The sequence below is a fragment of the Notamacropus eugenii genome, chromosome 1 (genome assembly GCF_028372415.1).
Source record: "Notamacropus eugenii isolate mMacEug1 chromosome 1, mMacEug1.pri_v2, whole genome shotgun sequence".
NCBI lineage: Eukaryota > Metazoa > Chordata > Mammalia > Diprotodontia > Macropodidae > Notamacropus > Notamacropus eugenii.
Genome location: NC_092872.1, coordinates 664,894,778 through 664,912,118, shown reverse-complemented (window position 1 = coordinate 664,912,118; position 17,341 = coordinate 664,894,778). Strand labels below are relative to the sequence as shown.

General features: G+C 38.1%; 1 protein-coding gene across 3 annotated transcripts in view; it reads left to right on the top strand.

Moving 5' to 3' along the window:
- Positions 1-17,341, top strand: part of CAMKMT (calmodulin-lysine N-methyltransferase) — a 530,058-nt gene that overhangs the window by 493,278 nt on the left and 19,439 nt on the right. For all 3 annotated transcript variants that reach the window (XM_072635725.1, XM_072635726.1, XM_072635724.1), the window contains 2 exons: positions 1,964-2,038; positions 15,372-15,435. In XM_072635725.1, the coding sequence (XP_072491826.1) occupies positions 1,964-2,038; positions 15,372-15,435 (139 nt within the window). The remainder of the gene's footprint in view (positions 1-1,963; positions 2,039-15,371; positions 15,436-17,341) is intronic.

Here is a 17,341-nt window from a genome sequence, read left to right as displayed (position 1 = left end):
TGACGATTTCAATCTGTATCATCTCGTTCATTACAGAGTTCCCACACCAGGACCTACTCAAAGTAATCATATCACAGTTTATCTTTATTAACATGTATAATAAGTCAGGTTATAACTTGTCTTTTGCAAAATTTAGTTATGTTGACTTCTAATCATTTGTAGGTTTTTCATGTAACTAGATATTTCCATATCTTCTGCCTTAGACTGTAATTGTGGCATAGGTTAGGGATCACTTTGGGTTTCTTTGTATAAAGTCATTTACAAAGGTTGATACAATGACTCACTGTGAGGAAGGCATTGTGAGTCTAATGACCCAACTCAGCATTTGAATTTCACTTTTGGAAGGGTAGTGAGCCTATGCAATATTAAAGCAAGCTATAGAACATTAGATAGGGTGAACTGATACACACATGGCCCTATGGGTTGTTTGTGATCCAGGAGACCAAATCCCTTCAGACATTCAAATACTTAATACAACCATGTTCTTCGTAGCACTTAAAAAAAGGAAAATGATCTTACTTAAAAAAAACCAAAACGTTCTCATCTGGTTCAAAGTCTGTTTATGTAAGTAAAAACTGTTTGCGGAGCTAGAGCAAGTTACATTAAATGAAATTGCTTAAGGCTCAGCCAGTACCCAAGTGCTGAATGTGACCAGAATTTGTTCCCCCTTTGTGCTGGTGCTCAGATCAGTGAGTTGGTAGACATGCATTTCCAGAAGAAAAAAAATCACAGTCTTTAAAGGCTCGTATGATTCCCTCCTATTGGATTATAGAATCTGGGGAATTAGTGGCTGAGATCCAGAGTTCTAGTTTTCTCTGCTTCCTGGATATATGTAACTTTCATTAGCTCCAGAGGACTTTAGGAAAGTATAAGGATTTTAAATTTTATCTACAAAGCTTGTTTATGTGGCTTCCAGGCAGGAGGGCTAAATATCTCTCTTAGGCACTTTCAAGATTGCATTTTTATCTGCTATACCTTAGGAAATTTGCATGTCTCTCGTCTTTCTGAGTGTACTTTGAAGGAATTTTGGGGTTTATTAGAAAATGACTGATGCTCTATTTAAGCTTTTGGAGGTAAAGGTCTCTTTTCTTCCAAAGTAGATTAGAAAACTAGAAACCTCACACAAAGAAAGATAAGGAAGCATAGCTGTACAAGATCAAAGAAAAGCTGTCAGTTTGTTTTAAGTTACCATCAAACTGAAACAGGGAACAGGATGTTTCTTTGCAAATCAGTCTTTGCTTGGAGGTAGGTGGGGGTCGGGGGTGGAGTATCTTTGCAATATTTTAATAAATTGCAATGATGATCATAGTTACCAAGAGTATCTTCCCAGCCATCTAGCTGACTTCATGAACACTGAAATTTTCAAATTCATGTTATTCATTATTGTGAATAGTTTATAATTTAAAACTTATCCTTCATTTCAGAGTTGGTGTGAGACCTAGTGATTTTTGAAAATTTCCTAAAGCCAAACACTGCCAAATAAAAGTTGAATATTATTTTATCCTTTCTTCTTAGACCTTGAAAATGGGATATTTCATCAATGAAAAATGCAATTGACATGCTACAATCCTACATCATTTTACTTTTGTAAATTTATATTCTGGTCAGACTGGCAATACTGCAATTCCAACACCCAGGTACAGAGGTCCAGAACATCCAGAGAGATTCCAGTGACCGTGGTAACAAATACTCTCTTTCTCTGATTCACCTACAGAAGCCTGACAGCAGCTTAACTGTTATGTCTAAATAAAGCTGGAACTCTTCCTCGTCAAAGGTTCAGCCTGAACAAAATACAGAATATACAGTTATGTTCTGAGATTTTTGTCATATACCCCTTGAAGTAATATGTGTATATCTTTTAAATAATTTCAGTGCCATTAAAAAAAATAATGTTAATAGCTTAGAATCAAAAAGATGAAAAAAATCTAAGTCTAATTTTTTTTAATCTTTTTTTTTCCTCTAGCGTTTTACGATGGGATAATGAGACAGATGTCTCTCAACTGGAAGGACATTTTGACATTGTTATGTGTGCTGACTGGTAAGTACATAAAAATCATAAAACTCATGTTAGGGGGGAAAAAAGAAGCTTTGCTAGAGTAATTGTGCTCTGCCGATTTGCTGATGGCTAAGCAAAGTCAACAAATGAAGCACAAAGCCACCTTCACCTCGACAAATTAATATTCATCTCCATGTGACAGTCCTAAGGTAGTCTTCTATCACACAGTAACTTCTACCACATTATTTCCCAAAGATTGATTTTGAGAAGCATTTCCATTTTCTGGAATTGCCTCTGTTTCATGCTTGACGTATCAGTAAATGGACGACTTAGGCAAATTGCAAATAATTATGGCTCAGTGAGGAATAGTCTGGAGAAAAGGGAGTTTATCAACACAAACAGCTCAATTAGCTTACTTCTTAGGAAAGATCTGACTATTGATATAAGAGGATATATGCATACATAGCATACATATGTATTGTATCTATATATGTATAGATGATATATTCACAACCATATTCTGAATATATTTTATATATATATATATTTTGTTTATATGTGTGTGTATATATATTCAAAATGACTCTAGAGAAAATATTTCTGCAGAGTTTGTACTTGATATATGTTCATTTCAGTTTTTATCCAGTGGGCATTATTTTTAATATATGCCGAAAGAAAAACTAATTATACAATTAAATTCTATTGATAAATAGGAAATTAATATTTAAAATATGGGAATTTTTGAAAGACTGACTTTTAAAAAAATAGGCATTCAGGCCTTTGCGTATTCTTTTTATTTAGTCAGACTTGTTTGTTCTTGAAAGTCTGTTTTTTTCTGAGTTACAGGGTAAAAAGCCTTAGCCCTTGAATAATTGCTGCAACTAATCTCGCATAATTTCTTTACATAAATTGAATAATATTTTAATTTATGGAAAACTTTGGCAATTATTGCATATTTTCCATTAAATTTCAGTCTCTTTGACTTTGTGGTGGCATTTCATATTTCTGAAACACAAGTTCAGAGGTAATGAACAAGCTTTTATTTTGATGAGCACAATCTGGAGGTCCAGAACACTAGAACAGACAGGGCATTAGTTGAATGATGTATTTCTGGCTCTCACTAAGAAATATGACATTTTTAAAATGAAAGGAAATATATTTCTTTTAAATCCAAAACACTTTTTAGTTTCATAACATTTTCAGCTGGTCATTTTCCTAAATCAGCTGAATTATCTTTTCAGGAGAACCTGCCTCAATGAAATACATTTTTCAAGCTTGTGACTTTTACTTCTTCCAACTCCTTTACTTCCACCATATGGCAACAGCACTTCATTCTCTTATCATTTCATTTCAGAAAATGTCTTTGTTCCCAAAAAGGACAGACCCAGGTTTCTGACTAATCACCGATAATGTCTTAGAGATGCATCATATGATTAAAATAAGAAGCTAAACATGGCCATATGATTTCAGCAAGTAATTTTGTAAATGCCTTCCTCACCAAATAGGAGAATGGATTCTCCAGGTTTCATTGCACAGATGAAGTTAATGCCGGCAGGATTAGATCAGATTAAGTATGAAAGATCAGAGCACTGGTGGACAAGAGCAGGAGGGCAGCAGTCTTCTCGGGGGCTTAGACAAGGGTCGCATGTGGATGTTCTCCAGATTATGTGGGTGAGGCAAGGTCTGGCCAAGAGATTTAGAGTTAAATTTGTTCTTCACACAAATATCAAAACAACCTGGCTTTGTCATATCTTGTTCTATGGACACTCACACCATGTCATCCTATTTGTATTGGAGAGACTGGCAGAGAGAATAAGACTTAAGCTGTTTTCCGATTAATGTCCTCAGGTTAAAAATAGTCTCTCTAACATTTTTGAAAATTGTATTTTCACTAGAAAACAACACAGATGTACATACCCAATAAATATATGATGCATATTCAGTTTAAACTCCTTAATGCAATCATACATATATAGATAATGAGCAGGCATCTTGGCATTTGTACGTTAAAGTGATAATAAACAAGCCAAGTTTAGTTTTTTTTCTTTTTAGCTGACAGACTGGTTATCCTCCTTCCTGCCTCCCACCCCCACCTCTAAGTGCCAGAATACTCATCATTTTCTTTAGTAAACATGAAAATCTAGATTGCTCTCACAGTGTTCCTGGTTGTTCTATTCAAAAGATAAGTATTTTAGTATCTGGTCTATCTGTCATTGACTGAAAGTGGTTAAACTGGTTAAAAACTTAACTTAAACAGTCAGTTTATACTTTGCACTTATACCTCGCACATAGGGCTAGGATGGTCACTGTATTCTTTGGACTTTTCCCCTCTTGGTATTGCTTAGTGTCATAGTCGCTGTATAGATGTTGATTCTGGGAGCAGGCGAGCCATATTGCACGTTTGGAATGTGACAGTGAGGGGAAAGGGGAGCTTTCTTCAGATACCGCCTCAGATGAGCATGAAGCCTAAAGTGCCCAGTGTCAAAAACAGGTGCTGCACACAAAAAGATCACGTTTAGTCTCACACTGTCCTATCGCTATTGTCAGTCCATCAGATCTGGGATTAGAGGCCCAGAATATGAAGCAAGAATCTGAGTTCAGATATTAGGTCCATGGATTAAATTCTTGTTGAAGCCTTTCCAGCAAGGGTGGTATTGTCTGATTTCTTGAATAGCTAACCAGTGGTACTGCTTGATCCCATTTACATGAAAACAAGCTCTATTCACAAACCTATTCTAAACCCACATTGAGGTTCAAGTAAAAATGCACATGATTACAACAAGCGGTGATATGTTTATGTTCCCAAATCATTCATATATTCATATATTTACATTCAAACATTCACAAACCTCGTGTGCAGTGGTGGGAATAACTTATTTCCCAGAGCAGACGGTCTCTTAGTCCACAACTAAATTTAGCAGCTCCACTAGATTTTAAAATAAAGAGGCAAACTGTGAAAGCTTGTCATTATTTCACCATTCAGCATTTTTGACAATAAAAAATAGTTTCATGGTTCAACAGCTCTTAAATAACTTGGAAAGTGTCAACTTTGAGATAAATAAAAGGAAAAAAAAAATCTAGGTGAGGCCACACCTGCAAAAAAGATGTTGTTGACAAACATCAAAATACTGGAATGTTTAACCACAGGGACAGAAAAACTGCTTATTATGGCTCCTTAGATGACTTGTTTCGGGTTGAATATAATGTAAGGATTCTTTTCTGCTGGAATGCAGGCCAACCCCGTCCTTGCTGAGTTTAGAATAGCCAGTGATTGTTAATTTTAAGCCTGCCTTTCCAGACTCCTGTTCAATCACAATGAAATCTAAGGGTCTGGAAGTAAGATGTTTTTTACCCAATGAACGCTTTCATTCAGTGGTTGACGGCTCTCTAGTTTATTGGAACACTGCAAAAAGAGAAGTGACTGTGTACATTTGGATTCTCTAAAGGCTTGGAAAGCATGTCTGAAATGCCACCCATAACCTGCCCTATTGTACCCAGGTATGCCAGGACAATTGCGGTATAAACTCACCCACAGTCAGAGACTTTTAAAGACAAAATTAGGAGTGTGGAGGAAGAACAGTGGCTGTTAACTCCAACTTTCTTTTTTTCTTTTCTTTTTTGCTTCCAGCCTTCTTAACACTGATTGCACTTCATTTTTTCTCTAGTTTTCCCCTTTGATACTGAAGACATATTTAATTTTAAGCTGGTTTTTTGTTTGAGGGGGATGATATTTTCCCCTAAACTAGACATAGCATAGATTCTAGAATCCCTCCTTCCTCAGCTGTGAGTTGAGATATTACAAGGATCACTCTAGGTCATAATATAGGATTTAGAGTTAGAAAGGACCTTATAGATAGATAACCTACTTCTGCCCCCTTATTTGACAGATAAAGGGGAACAAATGATATAAGCAGTATTCAGACCCTGAGCTTACTCAAAACATTGTTCCTTTTACTGCACCATGAAGTTCATAATTAAAATAACTCTTCAGGCTTAGGTGAATGTTGAATCTAGAGAAAGTTAATTAAATGTGATAATATCTTTCCTTTAGAGTCCAATGAGAGTATTAATTTCTGCCATATTACCCAAAAGACATTCTCCAGTCTACGAGCCCACCCAATTCCCTCTTAGTCAATATTGCAGGGGATGTACTCATTTTGTACATAGAACTATGTCCTGTATAGACTATAGAATATTATTGCTAATGAGTAGAATGAACACAGACCATCCAACATATTTTTCAGAATGTTAATAATAACAATAATAATGTCACAATAGCATTATGCCTTGGTTACAAAAACATTTTACATTTGCTGCTCACAACACTTTGAGATCAGCAGAGCAAGTGTTAATATCTCCGCTATTACAGATGAGAAAAGTGAGGCTGAAGGAAATGTGGTCTTGAGGCTAGATGAGTCTAGTTAGAAACAGGAATGAAAAGCTCAAAGCCAGCTCTTCTGACTCTTAGGTGAAGGTACTTTTTTCTTCTACATGGCATTTTCCTCTGACTCAAGGAGCAATAGTAGAGTTAGCCCCATAGACAAATTGCACAGAAGTTTTGGTTTGGAGGTCAAAGTAGATTAACCATCAATCTATCTTACTTAGTAACTGAAGATAAATTTGAAACTACATATTCCTCTCAACAGAGTGACTCACTGAGCTATGGATCCACTTAAGTTAACAGCTATTCTTCTAGCCCATTAGGATTTATTTGAAGGGTGGATTTTTTTTCCCCAGGGAATTGTGCGGGCACATACCTTCCATTAAAGGACATTGAAATTACTCATGTGCCATTTTCTGCAAAGTTTTGACAAACTTGTGCTGAGGCTGAGGCTTGGTTGGAGAACAGAACTACTAGACAGCCAAAAAAGTTTCCTTGGATAATTTGGCCAACTAATTGTTGAAGGATAGATAGGGTAAACAAATGGTCAAAAGTTGAAAAAAAAATTGGTTTTCTATATACAGTTGCATGTCAACTCTCCTTTGTGTCTGACACATTTTAAATGTGTTTATGATTATACTGTCTATGCATCAATATCACAGTCAGTATCTCAAATATTAACTGCCTACTGTCTTCAGGACATTTAATAGGATACAGTTTGCAAGTCAGTTTATTTTCTCTTTAATGCTTCACCTGCCCTGTGTTTAAACCCTACTTTTGACATGTACTAGCTGTGTGTCCAGAGGTGAGTCACTTAACTTCTCAGTGCTCTAAGACTTTAAGCTACAGGATAGTTGCTGATCAGCGGTGTTCTCCCAAAGCAATGAAATCATAGTTCCATAACAAAATGAAACAAAACAATAGTTACTTGACATGAAAATACACTTAGCCATAAGACACAGATTGTCACTTGGTAATTACATCATAATCTAGCCAACCTCCTGTATTATTATATTATTATAATTATGCCTCCTGTAGGCATAATTGACTAGAAAATTATCTCATTTTCCCCACATTTTCTCTGTAAAAATTAAACTTTTTTAAAAAATAAAATAATTACAAAAATTAAAGAGTGAAATAGATCAAATTTTTAAAGAAATAAATATTGAAGTACATTTTTTTACCCTTTCCATTAACCCTAGCTGTTATTAATCACTAGTCAGTATGAAATTATTTATTTTTATTGATCAGTTCTGTTTTTACATAGCCAGATATATAAGAAAAAAGAGAAATCCTAAAACCCATTAATCCAGAAAACCCATAAAAGAGTGTTTATATATGAGCAAAAGTACGTGTCATTGTACATTTTTGTAATTTGCCATTTAGGGCAGCTAGGTGGTGCAGTGGATAGAGCACCAGTGCAGGAATCAGGAGGACCTGAGTTCAAATCTCACCTTAGACACTTGACACTCACTAGCTGGATGACCTTGGACAAGTCACTTAACCCCAATTGCCTCATCCTGGGTCATCTCCAGTCATCCTGATGAATATCTGGTCACTGGATCCAGATGGATCTGGAGGAGAAGTGAGGCTGGTGACCTGCACAGCTCTCCCTCACTCAAAACAAAGTCTAGTGCAAGTCATGTCATTATTTCTCGGATGGCATGGTCTTCTTCAGCAACGAAGGATGAACACACACACACACACACACACACACACAGAATTTGTCATTTAAAAAAAATATGGTGTATGCCTTAACTATATAGTACCACTAGCTTCCATTTATTTAATCTGATCCTGCACTTTTCCCCTAATTCTCCTCCACATTTGCAAAGTATCTTAACATTTCTCTTCAAACACCGACTCCAGTCATTAGATAAATTCGATTTTGTGTTAGACATGTTCCCACTCATAAAAATAATAGACAGCCTCTGCAGAGATTAAAATTTTCCCATGAAATAACTATCAGCCTATCCTGATGAATAATTCTCTCATCTTAGGGCTTTGCCTCTTTCTTTCTTGTTCACCTAACATTCTACTGCATAGAAGCCTTTTTCTAGCAAAGAAGACATAACTACTTCTTCTCTAATCCAACCGTGTAAACCCAGGCCCTGGTTTTGGCATAAGTTTGCTTCCCTGACTGCCACATATTCCCCACACATCTTCCCCAAACTATAGACTCATAGAGGTAAAGAGGAATACAGAATAATAATCTCAACCAAATAGTGGGTTATTATAGGGAGGGAGACTCCACAACTTTCTTTGATAGCCCATTTAAACCCTGATAGGTTTCCCAGGCTGATCAATCTCCTCCCAAAACCTACCATAGTGTTTTTCACATGGTAGGTGTTTCATCATTGTTTGTGGAATTGAATTATTGAGTAATATCCAAATGAAAATCTCCTAACTTGGGACATCTGTGAAAGTGGAAAACACCTGGTCACCCCCTGAATAATAACTTTCCATGTTTTTAAAGTTCTCTATTGGTCTCCCTAGCCTTCTTTCCTTTATTTTTACCAAAGGACCTACTTTCTCTTCTCTTTCTCATTTGGGTTGTTGTTCTCTAAAGTCATCCTGGATTTCTCCACATTTTTTTCACTTTGGAGAAGATTGTTGAGATGCAATCCTTTAACAAAGGTCTGACTATAGCTGAATAGAGAGCCAAGGTTATTTCTCAGTCCTTTCCTATCATCTACTTGCTAATCCATGCCATTATCTCCTTGACTTTGTAAAGAAGTCTGCAGTACTGTCCTTCCCCTTCCCATTGTAGTTAGTATTTGCTTCCCCCAAGAATCAATCTGTCAATCAACAAATCTTTATTGAACATTTTATTCAATTAAATTCAACAAACATTTATTAAGGGTCTTCTCTGTGCAGGGCATTGTGTGGGGCTACAAAGTTAGACTGAACTCAGATGCATTTCTTAGGGACTGTTAAATATAATAGAAAAAGTTGATCATCTAATGGCTTTGTGTTTGACCACTGTTGCACTAAACGTTGTAGGGAATACAAAAAACCTAGTCCTTGTCCTCATGGAGCTTAAAACTAATGCACAAAAAAGCCTAGAAACAATTAAGTGTGGGAGGAATTCAGAGAAGGAAAAAAGAATGTCAGAGTAGTTTTAGCACTGGGTTTGGCATCATAGAACCATGTCTCAAATCTCACTTCTGTCACTTATTACTTATGTGGCCTGAAGCAAGTGCCATTGCCTCTCTGATCCTCAGTTTCCTCATCTGTAAAGCTGAGGAGTTGAACTTGATGACCTCTGTTGTCCCTTCCAGGTATGTCTAAAATCAGTATGTGCTAGAATAACCAATCTAGCAGTAAATCAACCAACATTTATTAAATATCTGCTCTATGTGAGACCTTGTGTTAGGCACTAGAGATATAAAGAAAAGGAATGAAACAATTCCTACTTGAAAGGAGTTTATATTCTAATGAAGGAGACAGCAAGTACATATATATGTATGTTTATATGTTAAATTAATAAAAAGAGAATAGAAATAAATTAGCTAAAGACAAGGCAGTTTGAGAAGGAGGTTACCAGGAGTTGGGAGGTGGCCCTCTCATTCATGGAGAATTTGGTGCTTAAGTTACAGCTTGAAGAAAGAGTCATGTGCTCTGAAGCGGAGCTGAGCAGAGAGGACTCCTCGGCATAGAGCATGGCCTGTACAAAGTCATAGAAGCAGGAGATTGAGCACTATGTGCTGAGCTGCTGCCTAGCTCCAGTCATTGCGGTCATTCAGTCAGCCTCATCCTCTCTTCTTCTCCAACTCTTATTCTTCCCTTTTTCCTGATTCTTTGTTTATAAATTGTTTAACTACAATGGTTTTATATATATATATGTATATATATATACATACACACACATACATACACATATATACATATTTCTTTTTGATATTTGTATACATAGTACCTCCCCAACTTCTTCACATCTGAAGGTTGAGCCTCCCCATCCCTTTTCCCCAAAGCAGTTGCTACTTTCAGGTTCAAAGGTACTCTGTGGGTCCATATTCCTAAAATATAGCTTATGAGCCTCCACCATCAGTACCTTTTAATAGTCAGCTATTATACAAAATTATCTCAATGGTATTTATAATGTATATATATATATGTTTGTATACATATATATGTGTATATATGTATGTATTTGTATGTGTATATGTGTATATATCTATTATCAATAGACAGAAAGATACAGATATGTCCATGCTTAATTGTAGCCGTCTTGCAGGAGGGGGAGGAAGGAAAGGGGGAAAAAGAACAAAGTAAAAAGTGCACAGAAGAGAATGAAAGAAAACTTATAAGGAAGCAAAAAGAATGGACAGCTCAGAACACAATGCATAGTATTTATTATATAGGCTTTTTTGAAATGGAAATTTATTATTGTGTATTTTGAATCCTATCTTACGTTCTGCTGTGCGCATGACAATACTATTTTTTTATTTTCTTCTTGTGTATTTAAGTTTAAAATAAATTAATAAAAAGGTATTTATAAAGATAATATAATGAGAGCTATAGTCACAAAATATCCTCCCCCAAATAAACCTAGGATGTACTCTCCCACAAATACACACAGCATCAGTGGGAAAGGGTGGGCACATAATTAGAGTATACTAGTAGTGAGTCACAGATAAAAGGAACACATGACCAAGGATTCTCACGTCTCCAGTACTTTAGGACCCTGATGCCCTTCCTCTTCTTGTGTTATACTCCTGCTGCCCTGCCATGGTCAGTTCCTCTGCTTGGTGGATCACTCCTCTGGTCTCCCTGGGTCTTCCCTCCATGATTCAATTCTTGTCCTTCAAGATTAGTTCTCTCTTGAATCCATGGTGGGTTATCTTCTCTGTGGACAAAGATTATACTCCTTAGAGTTGCTTCCTGCCCCGGTCTCTATGTGTCTGTCTCTGTCTTTCTCCTACTGGGCAGATGGCTCTGTTACAACATCCTATTGCTGATGTGGAGGGTTGAGGAGGGAGAAAGTCCCTTGCTCCCTGATGCCCTTTGGTAGAGGTGCAGGGGTCATGCTCCCTCTAAAGTGCTTCATTTCTCACTATTCTAATGGCCATTTTCCCCTCCCAGTTCCGTTGGAGTATTTTTGTTCAGACTTTGTAGAGATGTGACAGATCTTAGAGTTTCATGGTTACTCTTGTTGTTTATAACTTGGTTAGCATGTTAATGCCTCTGTTGTCTGCCCCTTCATTTCTGTGATTACATCAAACAGCTGGGAGGAGGAGAAGAGCCAGATTCCAGCCCACTCATCCACCCTCATGTCTCCTCCCCAGTTAAACATTTGTTTTCCCCAGAAAATCAACCAAAGTGCTTTTCAGTTTTGAATAGTTCCCTGGTGACTTGGGGAGGCTCAAGCATTATTTTTTGGAGAGCCTTCCTCAGTGTCATGTGCTAAAGAGACTCAGTGAGGCACAGTTCTTTAACAGATTAGGAATTAACATTCTTCCAATAGATTCAAGCCCACCATAGTTGGTGGGCCTGGAGATTACACTTACCCCAACAAATATATGTTGATACAATTCTACATATAAAGATTATTTTACAAAATTCTAATAGGTTACTGCTTGCTTGTCTTATGCTTGCTCCAATATTATTTTTTAAAAGATTTTTTTTTTAAAAAGAAAAGAAAAAAAGATAATCAAACTTCCCACCTTAGAGGGAAAGGCTGGTCCAAATAGGACTGCTAACAGAGATAGAGAATCTGAGGTTTACTGGAAATCACCTCCCCTCACCGTGTTTCAGGTAAGAAACCAAATTGTCATAGATAAAAATCCTCTGCATCCACGCAACACAGAGGACACCCAGAATTTCTCCAGGGATCTCTGAAGTACGTAGTGCATTCCAGCTACAGGTCTAGACAAACATTTTGAATGGGTCTCTGCAACACATGGGTACTAGAAATTTCCACAGTGAACTCCTGTAACATTTACAGCAATCAGAACAGAGGTCCAGACTCACCTCTCATTAGAAAAAATAGGCTAGCTTAAAAAAAGAAATCAAAATCAGATAAGTCCCCAAGAGCTGTGGGGCTCCCCAAAAGGGATTAAGCCCTTGGAGGTGATTACCCAGGGCTTTTAGGCCAGCAGACAAACCTTATCCTATGGACCCACAGTCCATAAGGATCTTGGATTAGCTGTCTATCCTCATATCCCAATAAGGCACACAGTATAAATCTGATCTGAAGTGAAATTTAAAAAACTGCACTAATGACCTCCTACATTGTGCTCTAGTTGAATTATTAGGCACAGTTTCTAAGATCGTAAACATTTAAAATACTCATATCAGCTTCTGTCCTTGTAATGAACACACAAATACAATGAACATCAGTATGTCTGCATTCAACAATGCAAAAGTTTTCTCAAAAGGTAAGGGACTCAAATTTTTGTGGAGAGGGGTCTCACCTTCATCACCACCACCACCACCACCACCACCACCACCATCTGCTGACCAATTTCAACCTACCAGCAGACTGGCACAGGACTCTGGGAGTGGTAGAAGCCCCTCATTCCTTCCTGCTTCCAGCTTAGACTACACAGCCTCACCTGAGAAGGCATCTCTTGGGAAGAAAGGTTTAGGCATCCTTACCAAGTGTCGACCACTTGTCACACGTGGGACAGTCAAGCCAGTCTAGCGGAAGCAACAAGGCATGCTGAGGGAGAAACAGAAGGTAGAACATACCAGACCATTCAAACTCCTATCACCACTTGACCTCTATCTCCCTTCAAACCCTGACAGAACCAGCTCAGGACCCTAAATTCAAGAGCTTGGGGAACCAAAGTGCTTCCAGCCCAGTGCCTCTGCCATTGTCCAAGGAAGCAACCCCCCCCCCCCCCCCCCCCCCCCCCCGTATTTTGTTAGGTGGCCTGGCAACTTCTCACAGCAACTAGAGACTTCTGGCCACCAAAGTCCTAAGCAATGTCTACATCAGAATGTCCAACATCAGCAACTGATAGGATGGCAGTGGAAATAATATTAAAGAAGAAAGCATCAACATCTGCTTTGCCCCTGTACCTTAAGGACCATAGGACCTGTCCATCTGTATTGAATGAAACAACCTTCCATATGTGTTGTCTCCTCCACTGAAGGCAGGGTTTGTCTTACTCTTCTCTCCCCCAACACTTAGAATAGTGCTTTGCACATAGCAAGTGGTTAATATATGCTTCACTCTTTCATTCATATTCTATTTAACTCCTCATGGCAGCTTTTACTATAGAAGTAAGACTAGAGGCAGAAAGTGTCCTGTGAATGTGGTTGACCTATTAGAATAGCTTTGTTTTACTGAGACACACTCCTAAAGAGGAGACAGTGGAGAATCATTCTTTGAGACTCTACACAGACATTGTTTTGGGCAAGTAGTTCATCCATACAGCAATATAGTTTCAGCGCCGGAAGCCTTCACCGGGAAACTTTTCCCCTGCTACAATAAAAACTCCAGTCTGAGCCTAAGCTTATAAATATCCCATCTGGTTACAATTGGCCCAAGTCTGGGGATCCATGAAGAGTTTTCTAACTCCAGAGAAAGATGTAATACTCCAGGTCTCCAAGGCAAAGCCTAATGAAGACAAGGCCAGACAGGAGCAATTTGGAGAGTGACAGACCAACAACAGATGCTATTAAGAGGTCAAAAGAGAAAAATGAAAGATCACATTGAACTAGATATCAACATGGAGGTCAAGGCAAAAAATCAAGCGTTTCTATGACCTCTGTCACAGCCTGACTAGACTGGATCCTTTGTTACGGAACCTTTTACTTCTAGGTCGCTGGTTTGAGTCCAACCTCAATGGCATTTATAGTCATACAAATTCATTACCATTTCAGTGCTATTCATTGATTTGTATAAGATAGGTTGCTGGAGGATCCCATTGTTTTGGTGGGCAGCCTCAGAAATCTCCTGAGACATGAGAGCTTGAGAGAGAGTAGGCCTGAAAAAGGAAGATTTTTCTCTCTGCCTTTCTAAGAGAAGCAAAGTATCTGCACTTCTCAGAATACTTAGGAGTATTAGGAAATAGCCTCAAAGTTGGTGTATGTTGATTGGCCATTTAGGAGATTGGGCTGAGAGCTATACAACATGGTAGGGAGATAGGATTATGGAAGGGGAATTAGAAACTGAGATGTGGACAAGGATCTTGTACATTTAAGTGAGCTGGGGAAGTCGAGTAGAGGTGTTAGGAGAGAGAGTAGTGCAGTGGTTGGATATTTTGGACTGGAAAGAGGGTGTGAGAGTGTGTTCAGAGGTGAGGAGCAGTTTGGAATGTGGCACGAGGGAAAAGGGACTCAAGAAAGTGTGGCAATAAGAGTAACCATGATCCATTGTGGACATGGTCTGAAAGCAAATTGGTTGATGCTATATACAGGTATAGGGGTGAGTCCTAGTTGCTGCTACATACCCATACACAGGAACGTACACACACACACACACACACATACACACACACACAGAGTACCAGCCTGGAGTGAACTGTGATGAAGGTTTGTAAAAGCAGATTTCATTCGATCCATTGTATCTTGGACTTCTTGGCTGTTCCTGGTTTTTGTTTCAGACACTGAGTGCCCAAGGAGGGAGTGAGTAAGATAAGGTGACCTATGGCATTGGGTGATGTGTCACCCAATGGGTGGGTAGAAGAGCTGAGTCTACAAGAATCTAAGCTGTGATGAACTTAAACCCTGAGTGATAGGAAAAGGGTATTCAGAACCCCACCAGCCCACCTTCTTCCTACCATGTTAAAGCCTAGCCCAGTCAGGTGTGGCTCCAGCCCCATCACCTACTGATGTTTTGACTTGATTTGGTTAACATTGGTTACAGTATCCTTCCCCTCCTCCTTTTCTATAAAAACATACAAATAGAAGGAAATTCAGACCTCAATTTCTTCTTTTTAGTGTTGTGTCAACACGGGTAATAAGCCTTGTACTTATCTGTATTAGTATCATTAGAACTGAAAACCCATCTTAATCTGGATTCTGTTCTCTTCTCAATGTCAGCCTGTTTCTGGACCAGTACAGACCTAGCCTTGTGGATGCAATAAAGAGATTACTCCAGCCCAGTGTAAGTATGTTTCCATTTGCTCCTGAACACTGGCTTCCAAATAATTAGTCTGTGCACAATGATTGAGAGAGTAGTGGAATGGCAGGATTAATGCCATGTAATACTTTAATACTTATTATGTCCAACTTCAATTGAGTCTTCTAATCTAGCAGATTCTTTCCTAATCATAAACCAGGAAACTTCTTACACTTGGCCTTCTGATAAGGAACACAGTGGGGAGCAAAAGAAATGAAAGCGCTTCCAAGATAGGGTGAGATCCTTGGTTATCAAAGCTTTTGTAGAGTATGTGCTTTTGATAACAATGTCTTCATATTAAAGTAAAAGTACAAGGCGGAAAGTTTTTACTTTGGTTCCTATCATGCATAATCCCTTCAATGGTAACGTTTGCCTTTATGTCCTTATTTATTGTGAAAGAACATTATTTCTCCTCTTTTCATTTCTGTTTATGTCAAAGGGAAAGAACTTTAGATGAATCTGGATATTAAAACTTCTTTTCTTTCCAAAGTAAGCCCCATATTTACATATTACAGACATTAGGTCACAATGAAGCTAGGCATGCCCTCAAGCTTTGTGCACATTTTTTACATTTATACATCCATTTATGCCTGTGAGTAAATTACATAGTTTATATCTACCCTTATTTTGTTGGGCTGTTATGCTAAGCTAGGAGGTCCTATAACCGAGATGGAGAGTGAATGAACATCTATTTAAAGCAGGGAAACATATTTAAAGCCCAAGCGTAAAAAAATTATATAAGTATGTGAAACCCTTGCTGTGCCTTAAGAATTTAAAATAGGTTAATGATGTTAACCTAGTTCTGACCTACTCACTATAAGGCAGAAACTTACGTTTCCATAGGAAATGAGATAAACTCTCCGTGAAGAAAAGAATTTCCAAATTTTTGTTTTAAAAGTCTTTAAAAGAAAATAATTTCCACTTTGGTCTTTAACCTCAGTCAGACTAATAATACCTTTTGATCTTGTGTTTATATCTTTTTCTTGCTGAAAGCTCCTAAAGCATTCTGATAACCATCCTCTGCTTTACGCTGTTGTTGGCGGTTTTATTTTTTAATTTTGTTATCTCTAGGTAGCTCCCAAATGTATAAATAGCTTCCTCTGAAGAACTTGAAAAGCCTTGCAAGTGTTAATCAATTAAATTAGACTGGCCTTTGTAGTCCCCACTGTGAGAAAGGTAGATATTGCTGAGGTGAGGAAGGACCATCCTCTGAGCTATTGAAGGCTGAATCCATGGTTGACTGACCATTCTAACTTGGGTGTGGAGGAAGGAATGCCTGGCCCCTTGGTCCTCTTGCTAGCCTTGGAGGCTATTTTTGATAGCCACATTTAAAATGTGGTGATGTTGAAGAAGGGCACTGAGATTCTGGAATGGGGAGGTCTGTAGAAAAATATAATCAATGAATACATCATTTTCAGTATCCCTTGGATCTTGCTTAGTACAAACAGTTCTTCCCTAATCACCAACATTCCTTTCAAAGCAGATTTGTGGCAAATACAACTAATTCCATTTTGCTGGAAATTTGCCTGATCTACCTGGGATCACAGTAGAAGAGTACTAGGGTAACCAGTGGGTCAAAGGGCAGATTAGACTGTGATCTTTCCCAGTTCTCCTACCCCCCTGTTAAAAATCAAACCCATCCATACAGCAAACCCTCACTGAAGAAAGGAAGCCAACAGGCCAAGGACATAGAGCTGTGGGACAAATGCAATAATGCCAGATGGGAGTTGGTACTTATCCACAATATTAGAAAGATCCAAATCTCTGAATCAGGAGCTAAGATCAAATGAAATGACACTAGTTGTGACTTATTTATGGTAGCTCCTCTTAGTGGGTGCATATCACAGTAGACAGTGTTGAACCTAAGCCAGGAAGATCCAGCTTTAAATTT